This window comes from Anopheles arabiensis, chromosome 3, assembly GCF_016920715.1.
Source record: "Anopheles arabiensis isolate DONGOLA chromosome 3, AaraD3, whole genome shotgun sequence".
In the NCBI taxonomy this organism is placed as follows: Eukaryota; Metazoa; Arthropoda; class Insecta; order Diptera; family Culicidae; genus Anopheles; species Anopheles arabiensis.
In genome coordinates this window covers 74251382-74272659 of record NC_053518.1, presented here as the reverse complement: position 1 = coordinate 74272659, position 21278 = coordinate 74251382, and the positions used below count along the sequence as shown (strand labels likewise).

At 49.3% G+C, this 21278-nt stretch overlaps 1 protein-coding gene across 6 annotated transcripts in view; it reads right to left on the bottom strand.

Moving 5' to 3' along the window:
• Nucleotides 1-1053: 1053 nt before the first annotated feature.
• LOC120904775 overlaps nt 1054-21278 on the bottom strand; it is a 157248-nt gene continuing 137023 nt past the window's right edge. For 4 of the 6 annotated variants that reach the window (XM_040315111.1, XM_040315113.1, XM_040315110.1 and 1 more), the window contains exons 2-4: nt 10665-11717; nt 8312-8580; nt 1054-8227 (exon numbers count right to left, since the gene is read on the bottom strand). In XM_040315111.1, coding sequence (XP_040171045.1) covers nt 4437-8227; nt 8312-8580; nt 10665-11383 — 4779 coding nt within the window. In that variant the 5' untranslated portion in view covers nt 11384-11717 and the 3' untranslated portion in view covers nt 1054-4436. Of the gene's footprint in view, nt 8228-8311; nt 8581-10664; nt 11718-13576; nt 13728-21278 lie in introns of all 6 variants that reach the window. The other 2 variants (XM_040315109.1, XM_040315112.1) reach the window with 1 other exon arrangement.

The following is a 21278-nucleotide window of genomic DNA, read 5'->3' as shown; positions in this document are numbered from 1 at the left end:
TTTTATCATACTGGTGTGGCAGCAATGTAATATATATATAGATATAAGGGGTGTAAAATGGGGAAAAGGAATCAGGATCGTTTGAATGGTTTTGCTGTGGTTGTGCTGTAGAAAGGAAGCAATTAAACGATGATTATGATGATAATGATGGCGAAGGTGAAGATGAAGATGAAGGTGGTTCACATTAAGTATTGGGTTTCGGGAGGAGGGCATTACAAACACTTACTGCACCCTTTTAACACCCTTGAAGCGGGTGTTTGTGCTTATTGATTGATCTTTTCTCATCGTTTCTCATCTTCAGCCACAGAATCAATTGTTTTCGCTTTTATTTACGCTTTTGTTTTTCCATTTGCTACATGGCACTCGTCACTGTGTCCCTTTTATTCCATTGACCTGTTAATTGTTCACTTTTACATTCTTAATCACAGTGTGACAGAAGGGTGACAATTGTTATGCTACACAGAGACAACGGCAGGACGATCTCTCACTCCGGCGGACGTTTGATCCTGTGTTAAACAGCCAAAATCCACACACGCACTGGATGCCATGCTGCCTTCTCTTCTTAAATTCCTTCCATTTTACCATATTTTTTCAATTTAAATATTACCTGTTTTGTGTTTTTCGTGACTCTTGTTATTTGTTCACTAATACTTGTAACAAAAAAAAAAAAGAAACAACCCTTCTTTCTCTCTTTTTCCGATAATTTTGTTTCCTTTTCCCACCGGCAAATAAAAAAACACACCCTCCTTTGGGGAAGGAACACACACACTGGGGGGGTTAAGTTTTTGTCGAATTTTGCATCTTTATTTTTACGTAATTCTTAATTTTTACTGAATTTAATTACTTTAAATATTCATAATTTGCATCATTACCTTTTTTTTTGTTTAATACACACGACGCGTCTCACCAACGCTCGATTTGAATGCGTGTTCTGGATGTTTTGTTTGTCCTCTGTATCCACTAATCCACTGCACAAACACTGCTACTGCTTCACTTATTCGTTTTCATGTGTGCAAGTTGTGTTGTGTGTGTGTTTTTTTCTCTCTCTCTCTCTCTCTCTCTCTCTCTCTCTCTTACTCTCTTATATCATGTTTGTGTTTTGTTGTGTGTACGATTTATTCTTCTTCTTTTTTTTACTGGCGAACTTTCGTGATCACCTCTTGTTCGATCGCTTATTTCGCTTACATCATAGTAGCTCACTCATCCTCACACACTCACTCTCTCACTCACTCACACTCGAACACACTATTTCTCTCTTAGTTTATTTCTCCTCTTCGCACTTCGCACGCACGTTTTCTAATCAGTTTTCATCAATTATATTTATATACCTTTTGTTTATTTATATTATTTCTTCTGTTGTTTTTCTTCTTCTCTTGTGTTTGTGTTTGTGTTTTCTTTGTTCGTTTTTTTTGTTACATTTTTAGCGTACTTTGCCTTGCCTTTTTTCCACCTCCATTTTCCACACTTTTTTTTCTTTCGACATGTCTCTATTGGGCGCATGGTGCAAATTGTAATTATTATTTTGTTGTTTTTTTTTAGCTGCAACAAACGGTTTCGGCCATTTCGTGGTTTCAATCAAATCTTGTCACAGATTTATCTTGTTCTTTTAGAACCAGTCGTGGGTTGTTGTTTTTGGGGGCTACACTTCTCTACTAATCATCTCTCTCTCTTTCTCTTTCTCTTAAATGCTAGCAGAAATTCTGTGGATCCTGTTGTGTTTGTTTGTGTGTGGTTTGTTTCGTTTGTTTTTATGTGTTCTTTTTTTTTTTGCTACTCTGTTTCTCTCCTCTTTATTATGATTATTTCCTGTTCTTTTAACCTCTTTTTTCTTCTTCATTCTTACACTCTTTCTTGAAAATGTGAAATGGGGTGGAAAGGAAATGCTTTTACTAAGATTTTGAGCATTTGCCAGCTTTGCCTGTTTTGTTTTACTAATTGTGTTACACCTTTTTTAGTGTTCTGTTTTATGGGGGCTTCTTCATTATTTCAACTATTTGCCATTTGTATAACTTTACACACTGCTTTGACGAGCGGGTGGGAGAGAGAATAGCACAGAAATGTTGAGATGGGCGGTGGAGTGGGAGTAAATGGAAAGGAAACACAAACATTTTGTTCATTTTCTTCCTCGTTTTGCTTTTCTTCTTTTTTTTACACACACACACATTTTCATTTCAGTTCGGACCTCTCGGGGGGAGCGGGGAGGAGATCCTGGTTAAGCATTTCGTCGGGGCGCACAAGAGCATTACAAGACAGTGCCTGCCCTCGTTGCCGCACACCGTTCTATTAAGTAGCTACGTTTTCGTGCGTTTTGTTCCGTGTGCGCCTTCAACTTTGTAGCGCCATGTATTTCATTATGTTGTTACTATTCAACTTCGCTATCCCACGCTCCTTTTTTGTTGGGGAGGGGGAATGCAGCCGAACAGGCAACACACACACACATTTATGCACACAAGTGGGCAAAATGGGTTTGTTAAAAATCGAACGAAAAAAACACACTATCCAAGATAAAGGCTCGACTTAAGAGAGATGCTTTAAAAAAACCAACAAAGGTAATAATGCTGCTTAAATGCTTTCGGCAGATCCTCTGCTTGTGGTCGGTTCCGACTGTTGCGTACGTACTAATTAAGAACGAATTAAAACCTTCCCCTTACTTTACATCCTTTCATTCACATCTTGCGTGTGTCTGTGTGTGTTTTCTTCTTCTTAATCTCCCCCTTCCGTTTTGCACCGAAAGGATAAGTAAAATCGATTGAGAAAGGTAGCAAAAAAAAAAAACAACCCAACATAAACCACGCGCGCGCGCACTCTTACATACTAACCTCGCTTATTTATATATATATGCGCATCCGAACTATAATATGTTTTAGATAATAATAATAGTTTAAAAAATAAAACGATATTCACATATACATTTATATATATATATAGCTATATAGTTACAGGTCCATGTACAGTGGGGAGGGGGGGGGGGAGGGTGTGTTACATTTATATAAAACAGACTAGCGTTTCTTGTTGTTCTTTTGTCCGCAAAAACAAAGAAAACATTCACGAATCACACGATCACATACGGCGCGCCAGAGAGGCGACGTTCATCATATAGCATTGCGCGCAAATCGGCATGGATGGGGGAAGGTGGGAGGGGATAGCTGTAGCAGCAAAGAATGACCACGTGGTGACTGGGCGATACGGTGTGCTACTGGGGGTAGGAGGGTGTGGCTTAACAGGGAGTTTCCCCTTTTAGCTTCTGCTCCCATTCCCATCCACATGTATATATGGCAAGAAAGTAGCGGAGGGACGACACAAATTATATTATCTATTGTTTTTCTTCTCTCTCTCTCTCTCTCTCCCTCTCTTTTCTGTACACTTGGCAGGAGAACATATGGAGGTGGGGAGAGAAAGGGGAAAGGAAACTTACATTGGTTGTTGGTTGCTTCGGCTAAATATTTACCACCACTGCTCTACAGACGACGGATTAAATCATCACAATAAGTTTACGGCTGCCTAATAGTTGCCTATTACCTTCTCTTTTTCTCTTTCCTTCTCTCTCTCCTTCTCTCCCTCTTAAAGTGTTTGTTTGTGTGTGTCTGTGTGTAATTAAATTACTGAAAAACGCAAGGGATGCCCCCTCTTCGTTTTGTACTGCACTGCTGGCTGCTGCTGCCTTAAAAAGCACCAAAAAGACGCTTAATAAGACACACCTCACTCACCTCGCGCCTAAATGTAGGGGCTCTCTATCCCCGCCAACACATTGTGTCAGCGCCAAAAGTTGCTAATTGCGACACGGGGAGAGTCGGAAATCATGATGTTGTGGGTGGTGTGAGATTACGAATTCCCAGCACGTCCGCAACCGCATCCGCTCGTATCCCTTCTTTTTGCAAAGAAACTACCAACCAGAGCCTACTACTGCTACTGCTGTGTGTTTTTGCTGTTTGTGTACGTGTGAATGTGTGTGTGTGCTCAATTATCCTTATTAAAAGAATTATGGCCCAGGCGAGAGAAGAGAAATGCGTCTTCGGGGGGTGTTAATTAAAGGGGGGAAGGAAGAAGTCAAATTCCCACCCTTCAATTCAGTGAGCTGCGTGAGAGGGATAGATCAGTCCTTTCCCATCTGAACACGTTCGCCCCCCCCCCCCACACCTCTACTAAACTATTTACATGCACAGCACGGAATTGTTTCCTTTCTCTCTCTCTCTGTCTCCCATCGGCACGGCCTCCTTCGATCAATTTGTTTCTATTTGTGTGTTTGTGTTTGCCACATTGTGACACAACTAAAACGGCAATGTATGAGCTTCCCTAACACAAACACACCAGTACGTTACAGCACAGTTTACGCACCAAATCGTGCCCACGTGGTCCACGTCTATCAGGGGTCAAAGCGAGACGAAAAAGAAAGGGGAAAAGGATGTGGGGCGTAGGGGGGAGAAATCTTTTGCGCCTTACGAATTGATGAACATCTTGCCACCCTTGTCGCGCAGGTTTGTCCGCGACCCTAGCGCCGGTTCCTCGAGCGCCCGAAACCGCACAAACCCTTGCTCCGCCACCAGCATGCTGCCGTTGTCCTGGGCCGCCCGCGGTTCAATCTTCCCGGGCAGGATGCCGCCCCCGTTCGGTGGACCGGAGGTGGGCGTCCCGTTGCCACTGCCGCCGAGGCTTGCCGTCGGCGACGAGGACGAATCGTGATGGTGCGCCGCATGATGCGGATGGTGATGATCGTTGCTGGTCGCGTACGGCACCACCACCGGGCCGCCGCCCGCGTACCCCGAGCTGGACGAGTCCCGGGAGCGCTTTTTGCTGTGGTAGTAACCGGTGCCGCTGCCACTGCCGCCGTCGTCAAAGTTGCCATCGTGGGCCGCAATCCGCTCGAGCGAGTCGGCCCCGATACCGCCACCGTTCAGTAGCCGGTCGTTGAAGCTACCCGGATGGGCCACAAACCCACCCTGCTGCTGCTGCTGCTGCGGGTGATGATGGGCTGCCGCCGAGCTGAGCGTTTGTGCGCCGGACATTGGGCCGGCACGGCGCTGCTGCTGCTGCTGCACCGCCCGATTGTTCGAGGAGGACGAAGAGGCCGACGAGTTGGAGTTGTTGTTCCGTCCGCTACCGTGCGGGTTGAAGTGCATTGCGCCGATGTTGTTCAGCGTGCCGCTCTTCCGCACCCCGATCCGCCGGTCGAAGGAATCGCCCGGTCCGGGCACCATCGGTCCGCCGCCCTGCTGCTGCTGATGGTGGTTGTAGTGATGATGGCCCATCGTGTTCGCACCACCGCCACCGCCGAGATCGTTCTGTAGCTGACCGCTCTTGAGCGTTTTCAGGTTTTTGGACGCCCGGAACTCACCGCGTGCCATCGACTGGGCGGCACTCAGCGCGGAGTGCGGTTGCGGGACCGCCGGCGGCAGGTGCTGCGGGTCAAAGTTCGGCCGCTCGAAGTTCTGGAAGTCGTAGTTGCGATGGTGCGGTGGTGGTGCCATCGGATGCCCGGACGGCGGGGCTGGTTGCCCGCCCCGCAGCGACTTCGTATCGTACTGGGGCGCCCCGATCGGTTCCGAGTAGCAGTTGTCCATGATGTCGTGGTACTGGTTGGAGGAAGCGCCCACACTGCCACCACCACCACTGTGCTGATGGTGATGCTGCTGCTGGTGGTGATGCTTCAGCTCAAAGTTGGGGTTTTCGTAGTGATCCGGCATCGGTTCCGTCTCGTTGAGGAAATCGTCGGCCGAGTCGGGCCCGCCACCGACGATGCCGTGCTCGTTGTTGCTGCTGCTGCCGTTGTAGTTGTTGCTGTAGTTGTGCGAGGACGAGCGCATGCTGTTCGTTTCGAGCGAGCGCTGGAACTCGTTCGCCCCGACCGGGACACCGCCCGGCGGTCCGAGCTGCAGGTCCTGCTGATTGTTCGGCTCGAGGTTGAGCGAGTTGAGCGCAAAGTTGTCGTCGTAGATCGGCTTCCCCGTGCGCATCGTGTACGTGTGCAGGTTGCGGTTGGTGTTGCACACCGCCGGGTAGTCCGTTTCGAAGTTTTCCTGGCTCGAGCTGGAGGTGCACGGGAACAGGGCGAACCCGCTCGCGTTCGGCTGCTCCATGTCCTTCTCGCGCTGGATCACCTTCGAGGTGCCGGTCTTGAGCCCCGTCACCCACGACAGCAGCGCCACGATCACGATCTCGATGAAGCGTATGCTGAACTGGTAGCCCCACTGGAACCAATCGATCTCGATGTGTGACGCCCAGAGTGTGCCACCACCACCGGTGCCGCCACCACCGGGACGACCGCCGGGAACATCCCCCGGTAGCCCACTGCTTGGCGACAGCTTTACGCGGGTCTGCGAGCTGATGCTGATCGCACCGTAGATCTGCAGCGCGGCCAGCAGAATGAACAGCAGTGCCGTCGCAATGGTGATGTGGATCGCGTACGACAGATTGTTGTAGCCGTGGATGTAGTTCTGGCTCTTGTGCAGGATGCGCTTCAGCAGCCGGTACATGTACAGGTACAGGATGCCCAAGCTGAGACAGATGAAGATGTAGATGATCTGGCAGATGAGCGAGAGGACGCGCGGCGGTATCTGGATGTTGGTCGGAGGGGCATGCACACCACCGCCCCGCCCTCCCATACCGGCCCCAGCGCCCAGCAGCTGCTTGTTTGCCAGCTGCAGCTGATGCTGCTTGTGGTAGAACTGCTTCGTCTCGTACGACTCCACCAGATGGAGCGTGATGCAGAGCGTCACGTGCACGCCGGACCCGATCATAATCGTCAGCGGGCGCAGGATCGAGCTGTACCGGTTCGTCTTGTGGTTGATGGAGCGCAACAGCAGAAACAGGATCAAAATGGCGAACGTGGTCGTGAGGAAGGTGAGGGGCAGATTGAGCAGCAGCTCCGACACGAACAGGTTGAAGCTGAAGTGCATGTTGTACGCATCGTAGCAGAGGTAGAAGATGCGCAGCAGACAGATGATGATCAGGATCAGGTGGATGCTGATGAAGTACGCCTGCGAGAACAGGTGCGTCAGCTTGTCGTAGAATATGATCTTGAAGATCGAGTAGACGGCCAGTATGGTGAACAGGATGGCCGACAGATAGACGTGCACGTTCCACGCGATCGTCCACGTGCTGATGTCGGCGATTTCGCCCTGGAAGTTGCGATCGTTCCCGTACGCTCCACCGGCATTACCACCGCCCGCCCCCTCCTCGCCCGTGCCGTTCTTGATCATGACGGATTTGAGGTTCAGGTTGGGCATCCGCTGGGTAATCGGGGATGATGATGAGGACTGCACGTGCATGGACGATACGGTGGAGGTGGCAATGTGTGAGGTACTACCGCCGGATGGTTGCTGCCGTGCGGCACCCTCCTCAAACGGATCATCCTCTTCATCTTCCTCGTCTTCGTCGTTTTCGCCTTCGTCATCCTCAAAGTGACGACGACCATCACCACCTTCCGGTCCTTCCGACGCTCCACCATCGCCACCATCTCGATCGCGGTCGCCATCCAAGCCGCCCGGTCTGCTGCCTGGATTCTTCGCATTGCTGAGGGAAGTCGTACCACCACCGAGACCTCCACCACCTCCTCCAAGGTCGTACGCTGGCTGATTCGGACGAGGTGCCGAAGTGACTGACCGCAGCAGTACGTCCGGTATCATCTGCGGGCGTCCGTTCGAGCCAGAAAGGATGCGCGAGATCGACGGGAAGTGCATCCCGTTCGGCAAGATCGCACTCGAGTTGGCATTCTCGTCCAGCAGGAACAGCTTGCTATTACCGTCATAACCGCCCTTGGCCGCATCCAGCTTGTTCGACTTCTCCGAGGGTGTGTTGAGCGCCTTCTTGCGCTGAGCGTCCATCGATTGGGAGTTGGGTAGACCGGAAGATCCTGCCGGTAACAACCCACCATTATCCGGACCAACCTTCGAGGAGGGTCCATTACCAGCAGGGTTTGGCAGGGGTGCCATTCCACCGCCGAGATTACCAGCTCCGGGTGCACCAGGAACAAGATCTGGCGGACGCATCGGGATTCGCTCGTGCCCCGGCATCAGGCTGGGCGGTGGCAGTGGCCGTCGGTTTGCGTACGTTCCCGTGTTGATGATCGTGCTGTCACTGTTGGTGCCGCGGAGCGTTGGCTTGTCGGCGAACGGGTTGGTGTAGTTGCGGGGCAGCGGTGGCGTGAAGAATGTACGGGAGGGTGGCGAGTACGCGGGGATATCGCCCGCGAACATCGAGTTGGTTGGAAAGCCCTTTTTCGCATTGTGACCTAAAAGTTTGAAGAATTGCGGAGAATTGCTTGGAATTAGTGACACTTTTCGGAACATTCTACTTCAAGAGTTGTTTAGTTTACCGTGCGGATATGGCGTCGAGTTGGAGTGCCGGTGACGATCGTGGTTGTGATGGCGGTTCGGGTTCGGGTAGGTCGGGTTGCTGTTGCTCTTCAGGATTTCCGCGTTCGGTGCCGACGTCGGCAGCACGTGATCCCGCTCGAGATCCAGCTCGTAGTTCCGGTGGTTGGCGCTGATCTGCTGCTGGTTGTAGTGCGAGTCCTTCTCGCCGAGTCCGGCGCCACCGCCCGGGCTCGATCCGCCCAGTGCGTCCTTGTTCTTGTTGTCGTACCTAAATCAGAAGAGGGAAATGAAAAATAAAGCGTGGTTTTAATTAACGTGACAAGCAAATGGTCATCAGAAATGGATAGTACACGGAACGAACTAATTGATGCATTTCACACGAAGAAAGGGAACCCGAAACAAATTCCCCCGCAGCAGAGAGGGAGGAAATTGGGTTTCACGTTACGCGTCACGACAGGGTGGGGGGAGTTTCCGTGACTTCCGGGGACTCGTCGTTCCGGATGATGGGTTTTACTGCCTTACACTGCTCGTGTTTTTACGTTACACAACCAACTGTTCAACGTTCCATTTCACAAGAGCGTCTCGAATCGAACTCCAAAAATGACCGGCGGGGGGCGCTCAGAGCTACTCCCACGTGCCCATCAAGCGCAAGGTTCTCTTCGCGGCATTTAACAGGCCCACCAGGCACTAATTTTCTTGACGAGGAGGTCGTCTTCTGAAGGTGTTGTTCGAAGGGGAGTTGCCCACATTTGCATACTAGTTATGTTATTGGGGAGGCGCGAGCAGTATGATTTATTGGACTATGTTTGAATTGTGTTCTGCTGTCGAGCGGGAACTATATGGGAAGCAGGGTTAACCGCCTTGCTTGGTTTGGGATATTGGCCTATAGTAGAACTCTTTTTAAATTAACAAGATACTTAAGCTGATTGGGGGAAGCTGAACATTAGTTGGTATATTAATATGAAGTGTATTATGTTTCAAACTTATATGTGAAAGCAGCTTCAAGGAATTCAAATTAAGGCCACATAAGGCTTTTGAGGTAATATTTATCTATAATCCAGCTAAAACGTGAAGATGTATTATCAGCTATTATCATATGAGAGCGCAAGTGAGTGAACGTGCTGGGTGTGTGTTGGTGGTAGTAGTGGGAACGATAGACGGCATCTGATTAGTGGATTGGAGGATATTTGCATCCTATACGGCTCTATGCTCTTAGTATCCGAACGTACTAGGTAGTGCATACGACAGGCATGTGGTACACTGTTGTAAAGGATATCGTGTTCAATCCTCGTATAATAATTTTCCCTTCACGGTATCATTAGTAGCACATTCTTTCCAAAGAGACTGACAGACAAAACTTGGTGCATTGCAGACAAAAATTTATGACTTTTCAGTTCGCGGGCCGCATTGCTTCACATATAATGGTGTTGAGGGCCATTTTTCCGTTGCCTGTATCTAATGCGAACGTTTCAATTTCGTCTTTATAAGAAAATATTAGCATAATATACAAAACTCCTATAGCTTTCTATTATTAAAGCTTGGTCTACGTCTCTTTAAAGCAACAATTACATTTTCTTTAAAAATAGTCACAATAATCAACTATTTATTTTAACCTTCATAACGTTTCCACGGGCCGCATAATAGGCTCTCGAGGGGGCCGTAGTTTGGAGACTCCTGACTTAGAGGTAAAAATTAGTTGTCTATTGCCTTAAAATTGGAGCAAAATATAAGACATCGAATCCATCTGTCAAATTGGGATACGACAGAAAATTACCAAACAAAATTGACATGATATTTGTCCACGTCTAATATAGCCTTTTGAGGACAAAATATTGGTTGTCTAAAATATTGGCCTTAAAATTAAAGTAAATCAAAATTTAACATATCGAATCCATCTTGTCAAAAACGGAATTTGTCAGAAAAATACCAAACACAATTGACAGGATGTTCGTCTTCATCTAATAAGACCAAAATAAGAACCAAAAGAGAAGTAGACATTCATAATGTCTATCTCGACAATAGACGATCAAACCACTGATTATGATGCACTCTGCTACATTAGAGGATAAACTCCGTTGACAAAAGAAGAATAAGAAGACATTTAGAGACAAAAACTGATGACTTATAAATCAATTCAAATCAAATAACGTTTAGCTGTAGAACCCTGCAAATTCCCGTCATGTCTGTGCGAAGGCTCTGCAGTTTCCTTCCTGTTTTACCCGTACCAGAACGGTTCCGTTCCGGCACCATAATTACCGGTCCCGGTCGGAAGGCAAAGTATATTCAACGGAAAAAACCCCCTCCCTGTTATCCTGTAAATAAATCAACACACCCCACTTGGTGGACACTCACCTGAACGTGGTCAGCAGCGGCGTGGAGACGGTCGTCAGGCTCGGCACGTACACGTTGTCCGGTATGCTGCGCTTGGTGGTGGTGGTCGACCCGTACGCCACCCGGCTAAACACTGCCGCTATGCTGCGCTCCAGATTCACCCCACCGAGCTCGTCGCCAAACGCTTGCACCGGCGCTTTGCCCTCCCCAGCGCCCCCGACACCGCCGTTCGTGTCGAGCAGTACGGCACCGGCACGGTCGGGCGCCGATAGCAGAACCAGCAGAATGCTACTTACAAAAACTACCAACAGCCGTCCGACATGCCGCCGCTGATGGCCAGTCCAGCCGGTCCGCGGCGACCCCACCACCACACACTTCCTTCGGGCCGTGTCCGACCCCGTCGTCCTTCGGCGTGTGCGGGCGGGACTGATAATACTGCTGCTGCTGCTGTCGTTCCTACTAAACCGGGGGTCACTTTTGGTAGTGCTTATACTAAGGTCGGTGTCGCGGGCACCGTCTGCCCGGCGGTCGCCACCGCTACTACTATCACTGTGGCGCGTGGTAAGGTCCGCGATCGCCATGCCGCACACCCGGCTGCTATCATTCGCTGGTGGTGATGGTGATAAAGTTGCTGCCGCTGCTGTCGTCGTCGTCGGCTCACTCCGACCGGCCTTTCCACCGGTGGCCAGGGATATCTTGTAGCGCTTGTGCAGCGACCGAGTGCCCTCACAGCACGACATTCTGGCGGCGGTGGTGGTCGTGGTCGTGGGACGGCTTCAGATCGTAACGGATGCACATGCACGCGCGTCCCCACCACACACAATGTCCTTAACACAGCACACACGCACACACCGTTTTCTGTATGTGTGTGTGTGTGAGTGAGTGGGTGTTCGAAAGGGTTTCTAACACTTGCCACACATCATAATCACACTCGCACCGCGTCTCTTTGCGAGAGACACAAACCCACGCAACACTGCTCCTTTCACCAGCTCATCTGAGTCTTATGAGGCTTTGGCTCGTTTGCTTCCAATTGGGTTAAGGATCTTCACTTTCATACACACTCACACATAAAACCTAAAAAAGAAAGGGTGAAAAAACATGTTAGTGAAATGCACCACTCACTACGCCCCAATTAATGGTCCCACCCACGAGTGTGGGGAGTTGCAATATTGCTTAGATACAATTGCCTGCCGAAGGGACGAACTGAAAGTCCCGCGCGCCCTCTTAAAACGGTTTTGGCTTAGCATCTTTTGTCCCAATTTTCTGTGTTTCTTGAGCTCTGAATATGCACTGCAATGCTTCTCTCGTTTCGCTTGTTAATCCCCCCCTCCGCTTGCCTCAGCATGTTCATGTTTCGACCCCAATCCATCACTGCTGGATGCGAAACGAATTCGTTTCGTTTTCAAGGAAGGAACGATGTCGGAGGGCACCGAAACAGCCCCTCTGATGTAAGGTATGTGTCCGTGTCTAATGCGCCCTCGCTATACTGCGCTTAAGTAGTTGCTTCCTTCCAAATGTATGAGGACACACACACACATATTTATCACACACTTCAGAAACACTGGCTGGAACTGGGCTGGATGTGTGTGTGTGTGTGTGTGCTTGAGCCGAGGGGTTGTACCTGCTGTTGCGCTGTTCCCTCTATTCCTGCTTTAGCAGCCTTCTTGTAAGATCCCAGTTTTCTTTTCCTTTCTCTCCGTTTCTCTAGTTTTCTTCCCGTAAGGGTGCTGGCTGGGTACAATCATAGTAGGCTGCCGTATGCCCTTCCTTTAGCGCAGCAAGCAAGCAGGCGAAAGAAATGAGCCTGAGTTGCTGCCTGCCTGCCCGCTTAATGAACGTTTTGTGCGCGAACGATGAGAGGCTTCCGCGGAGGCACAGCTGTGCAAGCCCGTCCGGGGACGGGAAGTTTATGTTTTATGCGCACCGTCGTGGACCTCCTGCTCTCTCTCTCTCTCTCTTGCTTTCTGTATCCTATGCCCCCTTTCGAATCGTGAGCCGCGTGTCAGCGCTCCCTTTTTCCAACTCCTGAAACTATCTTCTCCAACTTGCTGCTGCCGCGCGCGCTCGCTGCCTTGCGCAAAGCATTCCGAAACCGCCGCGGCACACAGGTCGTGCCGTTGCGCGCATTAGCCGTTGCGTACGGTCGTCGAAGCGTCGAATCGGAAAGCTAAAGCACACACACACAAACAGATACACCGCTCTTGGGCTTGGCTCCGGTTTTTGCCTTCGCCTAGGGACCGCGATGGGAGTGGGTACACGCTGGCCGATCGATCGTGATCTCGATCGCTCTCTCGTGTGTGTGTAAGACACTTGAACGTGCGAGGGGTTGGTTGGCTTTCGAAATGTAACACCGCGCCTGCCAGGACGGAGAGAGAGACAAGGGGACCATTGGCGCGGGCGTCGAGATGGAATATTTAATTATTCGTTTCTATCTGTGTTTCTCCGGTGGTTCTTCGGGTGGTCCTCCCTTCGATATAGCAGCACTACCCGCCGTCACCAGAGTTTTAGCCGTGCGGTAAAGTGACGCTCTAAACGAGCGTGCCTCTTTGAGTGTTTTGTGTGATCTTGGGAGGGTTTTAAGACGTATAAAGACACTGCTGCTGCAGTTGAGTGGTTGTGGTGTCACGCTTCGCTAGAACAAGCCCGAAGGGGAGTCCCTTGGACCGTCAAGATTGATCGGTGTTCGGTGCACGGTACACAGCGAGGCCGGTCCCCACTTCCCCCGCCAAACCGTGGAGTTCTCCTTCTTTGCGATGATCGTGTGCGCGCACGCTTCTCCAATGAAATTACACCATAAATCACAAACACACGCACACGCGAGGGATGGTGTGTTCTAGGAGGGCGTCTGCGTCTTGTATCTCCAACAAACTCCTGTGTACTACACGGTGTTCCGACTACGGTGATATTTTGTGCCTGTTTGGTCTGCTAGTTACCGGCGTGTGTGTCTATCTGTACACTCGCTGTCCCGCAGGTTCTTCTCTGGAGGGGTTTATTTTTATTTGCCCCGAAGGTTAAAACCCGGACATCCCGTTCCCGGAGAATTGCTGCTGCCGCCGGGAGTCTTATCTTGCAACCGGTGGCATCCTGTAAAGACAGAAGAAGAAGGAAAAAAGAACGTTAATAACAGGATATTATCAGAATATGTTGCAGAATGGGTGCTCTAAGGTGCACAAAGACCAAAACCGGAGGGGGGAGAGGAGACTGCAAAAGCCCAGGCCTCGCTTGGTTTGGTTGATTTAATTTCCTACTTCTGTTACCGCAAAGTGTATCCCATGTTCCGTGCGACCTTATCGCAACACACAAAAAGACCGTTTTGCCCTTTTTACAGCGTGCCTACCTAGAATACAGGGGTTGGCAACGCCGTAAGTAAATGCTTAAAACCTGATAACACGAGCGATCTGTCAATGGTTACTTGGATCCTGGAATTCTTGAACTCTTTGGAATAGGAGATTTAGAGGATCATGTAGAGTCTTGTGTAGAGACCCAAGAAACCCTGCAGTATAGTTTTAGGTGGACCTGTCCGCTCCGATAATAACAGGCAGGCTACCTGTAGTCTTCGATATCTGGTTGAGATGTCAAACCCCAGGATGACAACACACCGTTCTGATTACCGACCCTCTTTGAGGCTCTCTTATGTCCTCCCAAAACTTGAAGACTCCAGAGCGTAAAGGGGAGTTTTGCACGATTGTTTTCGAATTAGCTTTAGCTCTTTAGGTTGCTTCCGCGGGCTCCACAGAGGAGAGAGCAGACCCGGTCACAATCCAACACGATTAAGGCCAAAACGACACAAGAAACGCATTAAACGGCAGGCGATGCAGCACACATCACCCCTGGCTAGCGGGCGGGTCGTTTTAAGTCGCTTGCTTGTCTCTTTTCAGCGCGATCAGTTTTTGAAGTCTGTTCCACTTCACGCACTACACACACACACACACCCACTTTCTTTGGGGGGCTTCGAACGGAATCCTTCAAAACGTCAGTGCGCGATAAGTGCGGAGTCGTTGTGTGATTTTGTCAACCGTTGGCGCTCCCCCCCCCCGGTTCGGTTACGAATTGCTTTTCGGGCGGTTTGACAAGCGGCCAAGAAAGAGCGTGCGTTGTTTTGCTCATTTTTTGTTGCGTGTGCTTCTTTCCAACCCTTTCCAACGCTGTTGTCCCGATTCCCACGGAATCGGTGGAATTATCGAACCGGGGAATTATCGCCTTTTTGTTTAATGGAATTCACTGGGGGATATTCAGTTGTGCATATTTCGGTTGGCTTTTCACCAGACCGACCGGGAGGTCACTTCTTGTTCAAGTTGGGGACAATTTCGGGTAGGGAGAAGATGTGCCTTGCCTTGCCGAGGGCTTCTTGAGGTTTGAGTAGATAACACTTTCATGTCGCCATTTAAATTACCGATAAGCGCTGGTCCCCGGCTGCCGCTACTGGGGCTGGGGTCCCAACTCAAGCCCCTTATGCAACGTGCATTGGTGGACACACACAAAAAGAAGCCACGCAGCCAATGAATATTTTATGGTACCGAACTTTTATTCCATTTTTGTCCTTTTCCTCGGACCGACGGGACCGAGGACGGCAGAGCGTGAAACTTTGTGTGCACCGACATAAATCAAAACCGCGAAACAATGTGCCGCGACAAGACACAAGGCAGGAAGCTGTGCACGGAGGACAAAATGGGATAAGAGTCATCCGGGAAAGTAGGAAGAGAAAAAAAAACAACTCGGATAGCACTTTGTGGTGTGTGCGGTTGAGAAAATGGCTTTTCGCGCGTAGCAGCGCTTCCCGCCGTTCGATCCGTTAGCCAACAAGAAGTTACAGTGGCGTGCCAGAACCGAGAATTTAACACAATAGTTTTGTGTGTGTGTGTTTTGAGTCCTAAAATGGATTTTAGCCTTTTCCTTCTTTCTTTAGCCAGCGACAGCAAAAAGCCAAGGCTCGCAAGGACACACAGACTCTATAAATAACCATTGTTTCGTTGAATAATAAGTTGGCTTCCCAAGTACAGACTAGTTAGGGGCTTTCTTTTTTCTGCTTCCCTGCTTCACAAATCGTCCACTCCTTTTTTTGGTGCTTTGGTCATGCGGGGCATGGAAAAATTGGAAATCGAGCTGTCGGCGCCATACGACAAAAATACACACACACAAAAAATGAAGAAATGGATGAATGCCCATTGAATGAAGTTTGTAAGAGGTGTAAGACGACCTCAGGGCGGCAAAAGGAAACGAGCGAAAGAATTGTTATGATTTATGTGCTATGGAAAAACTAGTGGCAGTGGTGTAGCGTCCTAAAGACGCACAGAAGTAGATGGGAGGGAGAGCTTTTCATACCACCACCACCACGACCCAACTCCCCACGGACGGACGGACTCTCTTCCGAGTGACCTAAAAAGCAAAAAGGGCTTATTGTGTTGTTTTGCGCGCTTGTTTTATGACCTGCACACACACACACACACTTGCCAATGCTTATCTTGTCTCGGGCATCCTACGGGATATATTGCGCCGGCCGGGATATAGGAGGAGAGATAAAATTCGCTACCATCCGATTAAAGAAACAAACGCGGAGCACTGCGGAGCTGTACATGGGCATTGGGGTTTAGAGCTTGCTCCTGAAATAGCAACAAAAAACCCGTTTCCAAGCGCGACCCAGATAATGCGTCCTCCCCGGGTTAGTAAAAGGTGTGCACCAGCACCAGCCATTGTTAGGATTAGAGGTTGTTTCTTGCTCCGAGAAGACGTCTTACGTTCGTTACCATCAAAGATCCTGGAAATGGAGCCACAGAAACAGTTGAAAACTGCACACGGAGATAAAGAGAGAGAGAGCGTACTCACATCAACCAATCCCAAAAAAGGGACGACAGTTGATGGCTTTAACGCAGAGATCTCCCCTTGAGTGAGATAGAGTTCGTTCCAACTTCCACAATTTGTGGCATAAATTCCCCGTGTTGCCGTGCTGTCAGTGATTGACATGGGAGAACATTGGAGAAAGGAGTTTGTGGAGGTTGAGGAGAATTTGCAACTTCAGAGCGGCAACACCTAGGGGTCCCCCCTGTCATCCGCGCAGACAAATGGTTGCAACTGTTCCCAAATTGCGTCTGCAACGTCGGGAGCATCAGAGCAGCAGCGACGACCGATTATGTGTGGTGTGAATTAAAAAACGGCCACATGCCAACTCAGGCTTGTTGGGTGTAAGGGGGGGGGGGGGAAGAAAGGCGAAAGACAAAAGTGGGTGCTGCTTATCCCTTTTTCATAGCACGCACAATAATGGGATGAGGAATGATGACGGTGGTCCGTTGGTGAGAGATGCCAAAGCATCCAGACCAAATGGTTGGACTTTCTTTTTTTTTGTTTTCCACTTCATCTCCTCCAGCGTGTTTGTGTGTGTGTGTGTGTGGATCGATCAACACTAAACAATAAATATTTATTATGTTGATTTTAATTTGGATGAATGCCTAATTAGCACGCACATCAACGCGGGCGCGTTCGCGCGCGCCGGCCTGGGCAAATGTTTACTTTTTCACCACCATCACCATCATCATCATTGCCGCCATCATCATGTATTCTTTTTTTGTTGTTGTTGATCGTTTCGGAATCCACAGTAGAAACCGTTCTGCTTGCAGCTGTTGTATGGTTCCGGCCCCCGGGGTGGGGGATCCAGAATCCATTTGGCGTCAATCTGGTAGTAGAGAGTAAAGGGTTTTTATGTCTCATTTCGATGTGTTTGTGTTCAACGTTTTATTACGATCGGACTTTGACTCCGATGGTGGTGATGGGACTAGACCCCGTTTTTCCCTCGACATAGTCAGTGAAAGCACCTCCTTCCTTCGACCACTTAAGCAGCGTATCAAGAGTGAAATGGAACATTATGCGCTGAGCTCCCGAGCCAACCAACGGTTTTGTGGGTGTTGTATCCCATTTTCTAAGCCTTCACAATGTGCTGGGAACGGGGAATGAAAGCGCATAACCCATCACACAGCAGATCACCCCCTAGGGATCCACCCATTTTAAAGTATTAGTGAAACAATAGGCTCCGTGTGGACGACCGAGTGAAAGGGAAGCAAAGCTCGCGTTTGCACATTCTCGGGTCGATTTCAAACGACCTGTGCGCCTATCGTTTCCTCCTCAGTGTGCAAAAGGGCGACTTTCCGTCCTACTGCTGCCAGCATTAAATGACCCATCCACCCCCATTAGGTGATGGTGGGGCTTTCGAGAGAGAAAAAAAAACTGTGCCAATGGGCACGTGTTCTTTTCCACCGCGGCGCACAAGAGCGCACCAGCAGGCGACATCGTTTTCCAAGGCCTGCTAGCGGTGAAAAGTGCTCTTTACAGATACACACACATACAAAAGGAAAGCACACTGCAAAAAGCTATGTGTGTGTGTGGAGCATCATTTTGCAGGGATGGGCCCCTAGGGCAGGGCTTTTCAGCTTAGACTGTTAGGACGCATCTGGGTCGTCCGACGTAATGAGGAGTCGTCTGGAAACGACCGTTAGTGTGGGGTTTTAATCGAATTGTCGCGTATTGGGCAGGATTGTGTGTGATTCTTGGCATTTTTGCAAGTGAAAAATAAATAAATAACACTGCTATTAAAACGTTTCATAACAAAAACAGCTCCCTAAAAAAACGCAACACTCCACGCACTGTTTGTGTGTCATCTTTACTCGGGCAAACGATAAATTTCCCCCATTTTGTGCCCGCCCTTGGAAACTGGAGCACATTTTGAGTGACATATATGATCGCATAAAAATAACAAAACACAAAACCATATTACATAATGGCATCGCCCCCCAAAACGGACGACTCTCTCGAAAACAACGAAAACAAACGAGCAAAGCCAAAACAAAAACAAAAAAAAACGGCATCACCCATTGTTTATGGGCCAACAAAACGCTATAAACTAGGAAATAGAAAACCAGTGTTTGCCGCAATATTTGGCGGTGGTATATAAATTTGAAACTTAATCACTGCCGCTTCATCAAACCGGCCGCAGCAGCAGCCGATGCAATCAAACCCATTTTTGCTCCACGCGCGCGCGCGCCCTGTGTAGCCACGGGCGTCTGGTCACCACATGTTACACCACCGCGTCGCTGCGTGGCCGTGGCAACGTCACGGAAACTGCCCGAAATGCGAACAAGATGCGTTTATTATTATACCCAGGTCCCACAGGTTTTATCGCGCGGAGCGGAGGAAGAGTTGCTGGGATGACCGAACGCGGCGCACCAAACGTGATACGGTTCCGATATCGAGTTTCCGGTTTACGAGATAAAATCCATTAACTATCTCTCTCTCCTTCTCTCTCTCTCTCACAAACACACACACTAATATCACAGTTTGGAGCTATCAGATCGCAGTGAACGCGACGCGCGACGATCGAAATCACTGCCCCTGCGGTGGTGGTAATGGCGGCCCGTTCCGGTTCGAAGGACCACAATTCGGTGCGTTGCGCTTACGGCCCAAGGAACGGAATGGTGGCGGCGCGTACGTACGCGATTTGTGGTTTTGTTTTTAATTAACTCGCATTTGGGAACCGGGGAGAAACGCGCGTGTGTGTGTGTGTGTGCCGTTTTACAACTCATCACATCCGATACCACACTACAGCATCCCTCCTCTAGAGGGTCTCTTTTACCCCGTCAGTCTCCCCACATATTATAATGCCCTATAATCATCGATTAACTTTTACAGCGAAATTAAATGCTACACATTCTCGATGTGTGTGTGTGGATTGTGGTCGAGATGTAGCAAGCGCGGGATAAGCTAATATTGGCTGCTGCCCTACTGAAAATGGTGTGCTGTTCCCCTCTATTTTATGGGTGGTGCGCTTTATTGATCGAACCTCCCGAACCGATTGCTTCTCCATTGCAGTGGAATTCCACGGTTACGGTGCATTGGAACCGCTTTTATTAGCAGCGGAAAAAGGGAGAGAGAAAAGATTGAACAAAATCCCAATGAAGCATGTAACAAACACGTCTCTTTGTCGTCCTTCTCCCAGCAGCTGACATCATCGTTCTCCACCCAGAGCATGCTTGCTTTTACCCGGTCAAGTGGTGAGATGGTGATGAAAGTCGATCAACTCTCGACACTACTTTGGGGCTGTAGGGAAATGGGTGAGAAGCACGAAGCGAAGGGAAGACTCGAAGGTTTTGATGAACATTGCACCAAGCGGTTGGATATTTTTACTGCATTTGCGCCCTCATTTGAGCTGCAGCACTGCTCACTTGTTTTTACGACGAGCGCTGCAAACACGCGCGAGAAGAGACAGAAAAAACACGGTTTTTCCGTTCGATTTCCATTTCCAAGCTGCCTGATGCTGATGCTGGTGCCCCTGGTGAGAAAATTTGTTTTCTATCGTTTGGGGCAAGGACGTCATTTCATTGTTGTGGGTGGGCAAAGAGAGCGTCAGAACAAGTATTGTGAAAATAAAATGCGCTTCTAGGGAGGGTTGCGCGATAGAACGTTTGAAGCTTTTCGAACCGTAGCGACGATAACACAAAACGAAGCAGTTTTTCATCTCAAAGTGTGATGGCTTTTTTTAAGTTCTTTTTTTTTGCTTTATCAAAACAGATATACACACAGCCACCAAAAGAAAGTTTCATTCCCATTCCATTCGGTTGATTTGGCGTCGTTTATGTTGATGCGCTAGGGGACGCAGGAGCCACTAGGTCCACTGGAATCACTGGAACCACCCGCTGGGCACGATCCTTTTTTGGGGGTGCTTTGGAAAAAATACAACACAAAAAACAGGTTTGCCCTGGTCGCGCGCAATATCACCTCCTTCTTCTACTTCCATTGCCACACTTCCCGCAAACACTCTGTGGGAGTGTGTGTTTGCATTTTCATGCATCGTTTTGCATTTGAAATCGCTAAAAAAGCTTACCGGTGCGCACCACTGCACGGGCCACGGGCCAGCGGAGCAAAGCTCGGAGGAGACCCAACTCCAACTCCAACAAAACAGAACGCGACGTGTTTCGCACTGTGTGTATCGAACCGACAAAGTGCACTTTTTGGGGAACAAAAGGGGGAGAGAAGATGACAACATCTTAAGGTCAAAAGGCGAATGGCCCCCGGGCCGTGCGGGTTGAATTTTGCAGCTTCTTTCGGGATCAATATCCGCGACGACGCGCAGATCATGGACGGTAGAAGTTTCTGGTTCGGGTGGGAAAACGCGTGTGGGAGAATGGAAGGTTAATTAAAGAACTCTGTAACGTGTCGCGCGCTGGGGAGGGCGGTTTTGCCTGAAATCTGAAACGCGCCCAAGAAAACCTTACCGACGACAACGTTTCGCTTTTTCCCAGCGAGATTTAATTACGGGCCAGCGCAGGAGCGAGGAGCGGCGCGTCGTCTTGATAATGATGCTGAGAAGGAGGAACCTGAGCGAGTTACTGAGCTGAGGCTGAGCGAGCATTCGGAACACAATCACAGACACGTGAACGAACTCCAAGAAGAAAGTTTTTTGCCCAGTGTCAAACACACAATGCAACAGAGAGTCGGTGAAAAGCCAAGACCACTCTCCCTTAGCCCCGGTGTGTGTGTGTTTGGGAGAAATGTTGCCTGTACGCTACACGACTGTGTAAATGGAACCAAATAGACGACACACAAACCAAGGTAAATCACTTGCTTTGTGTGTTTTTCATGCAAAACTTGCTC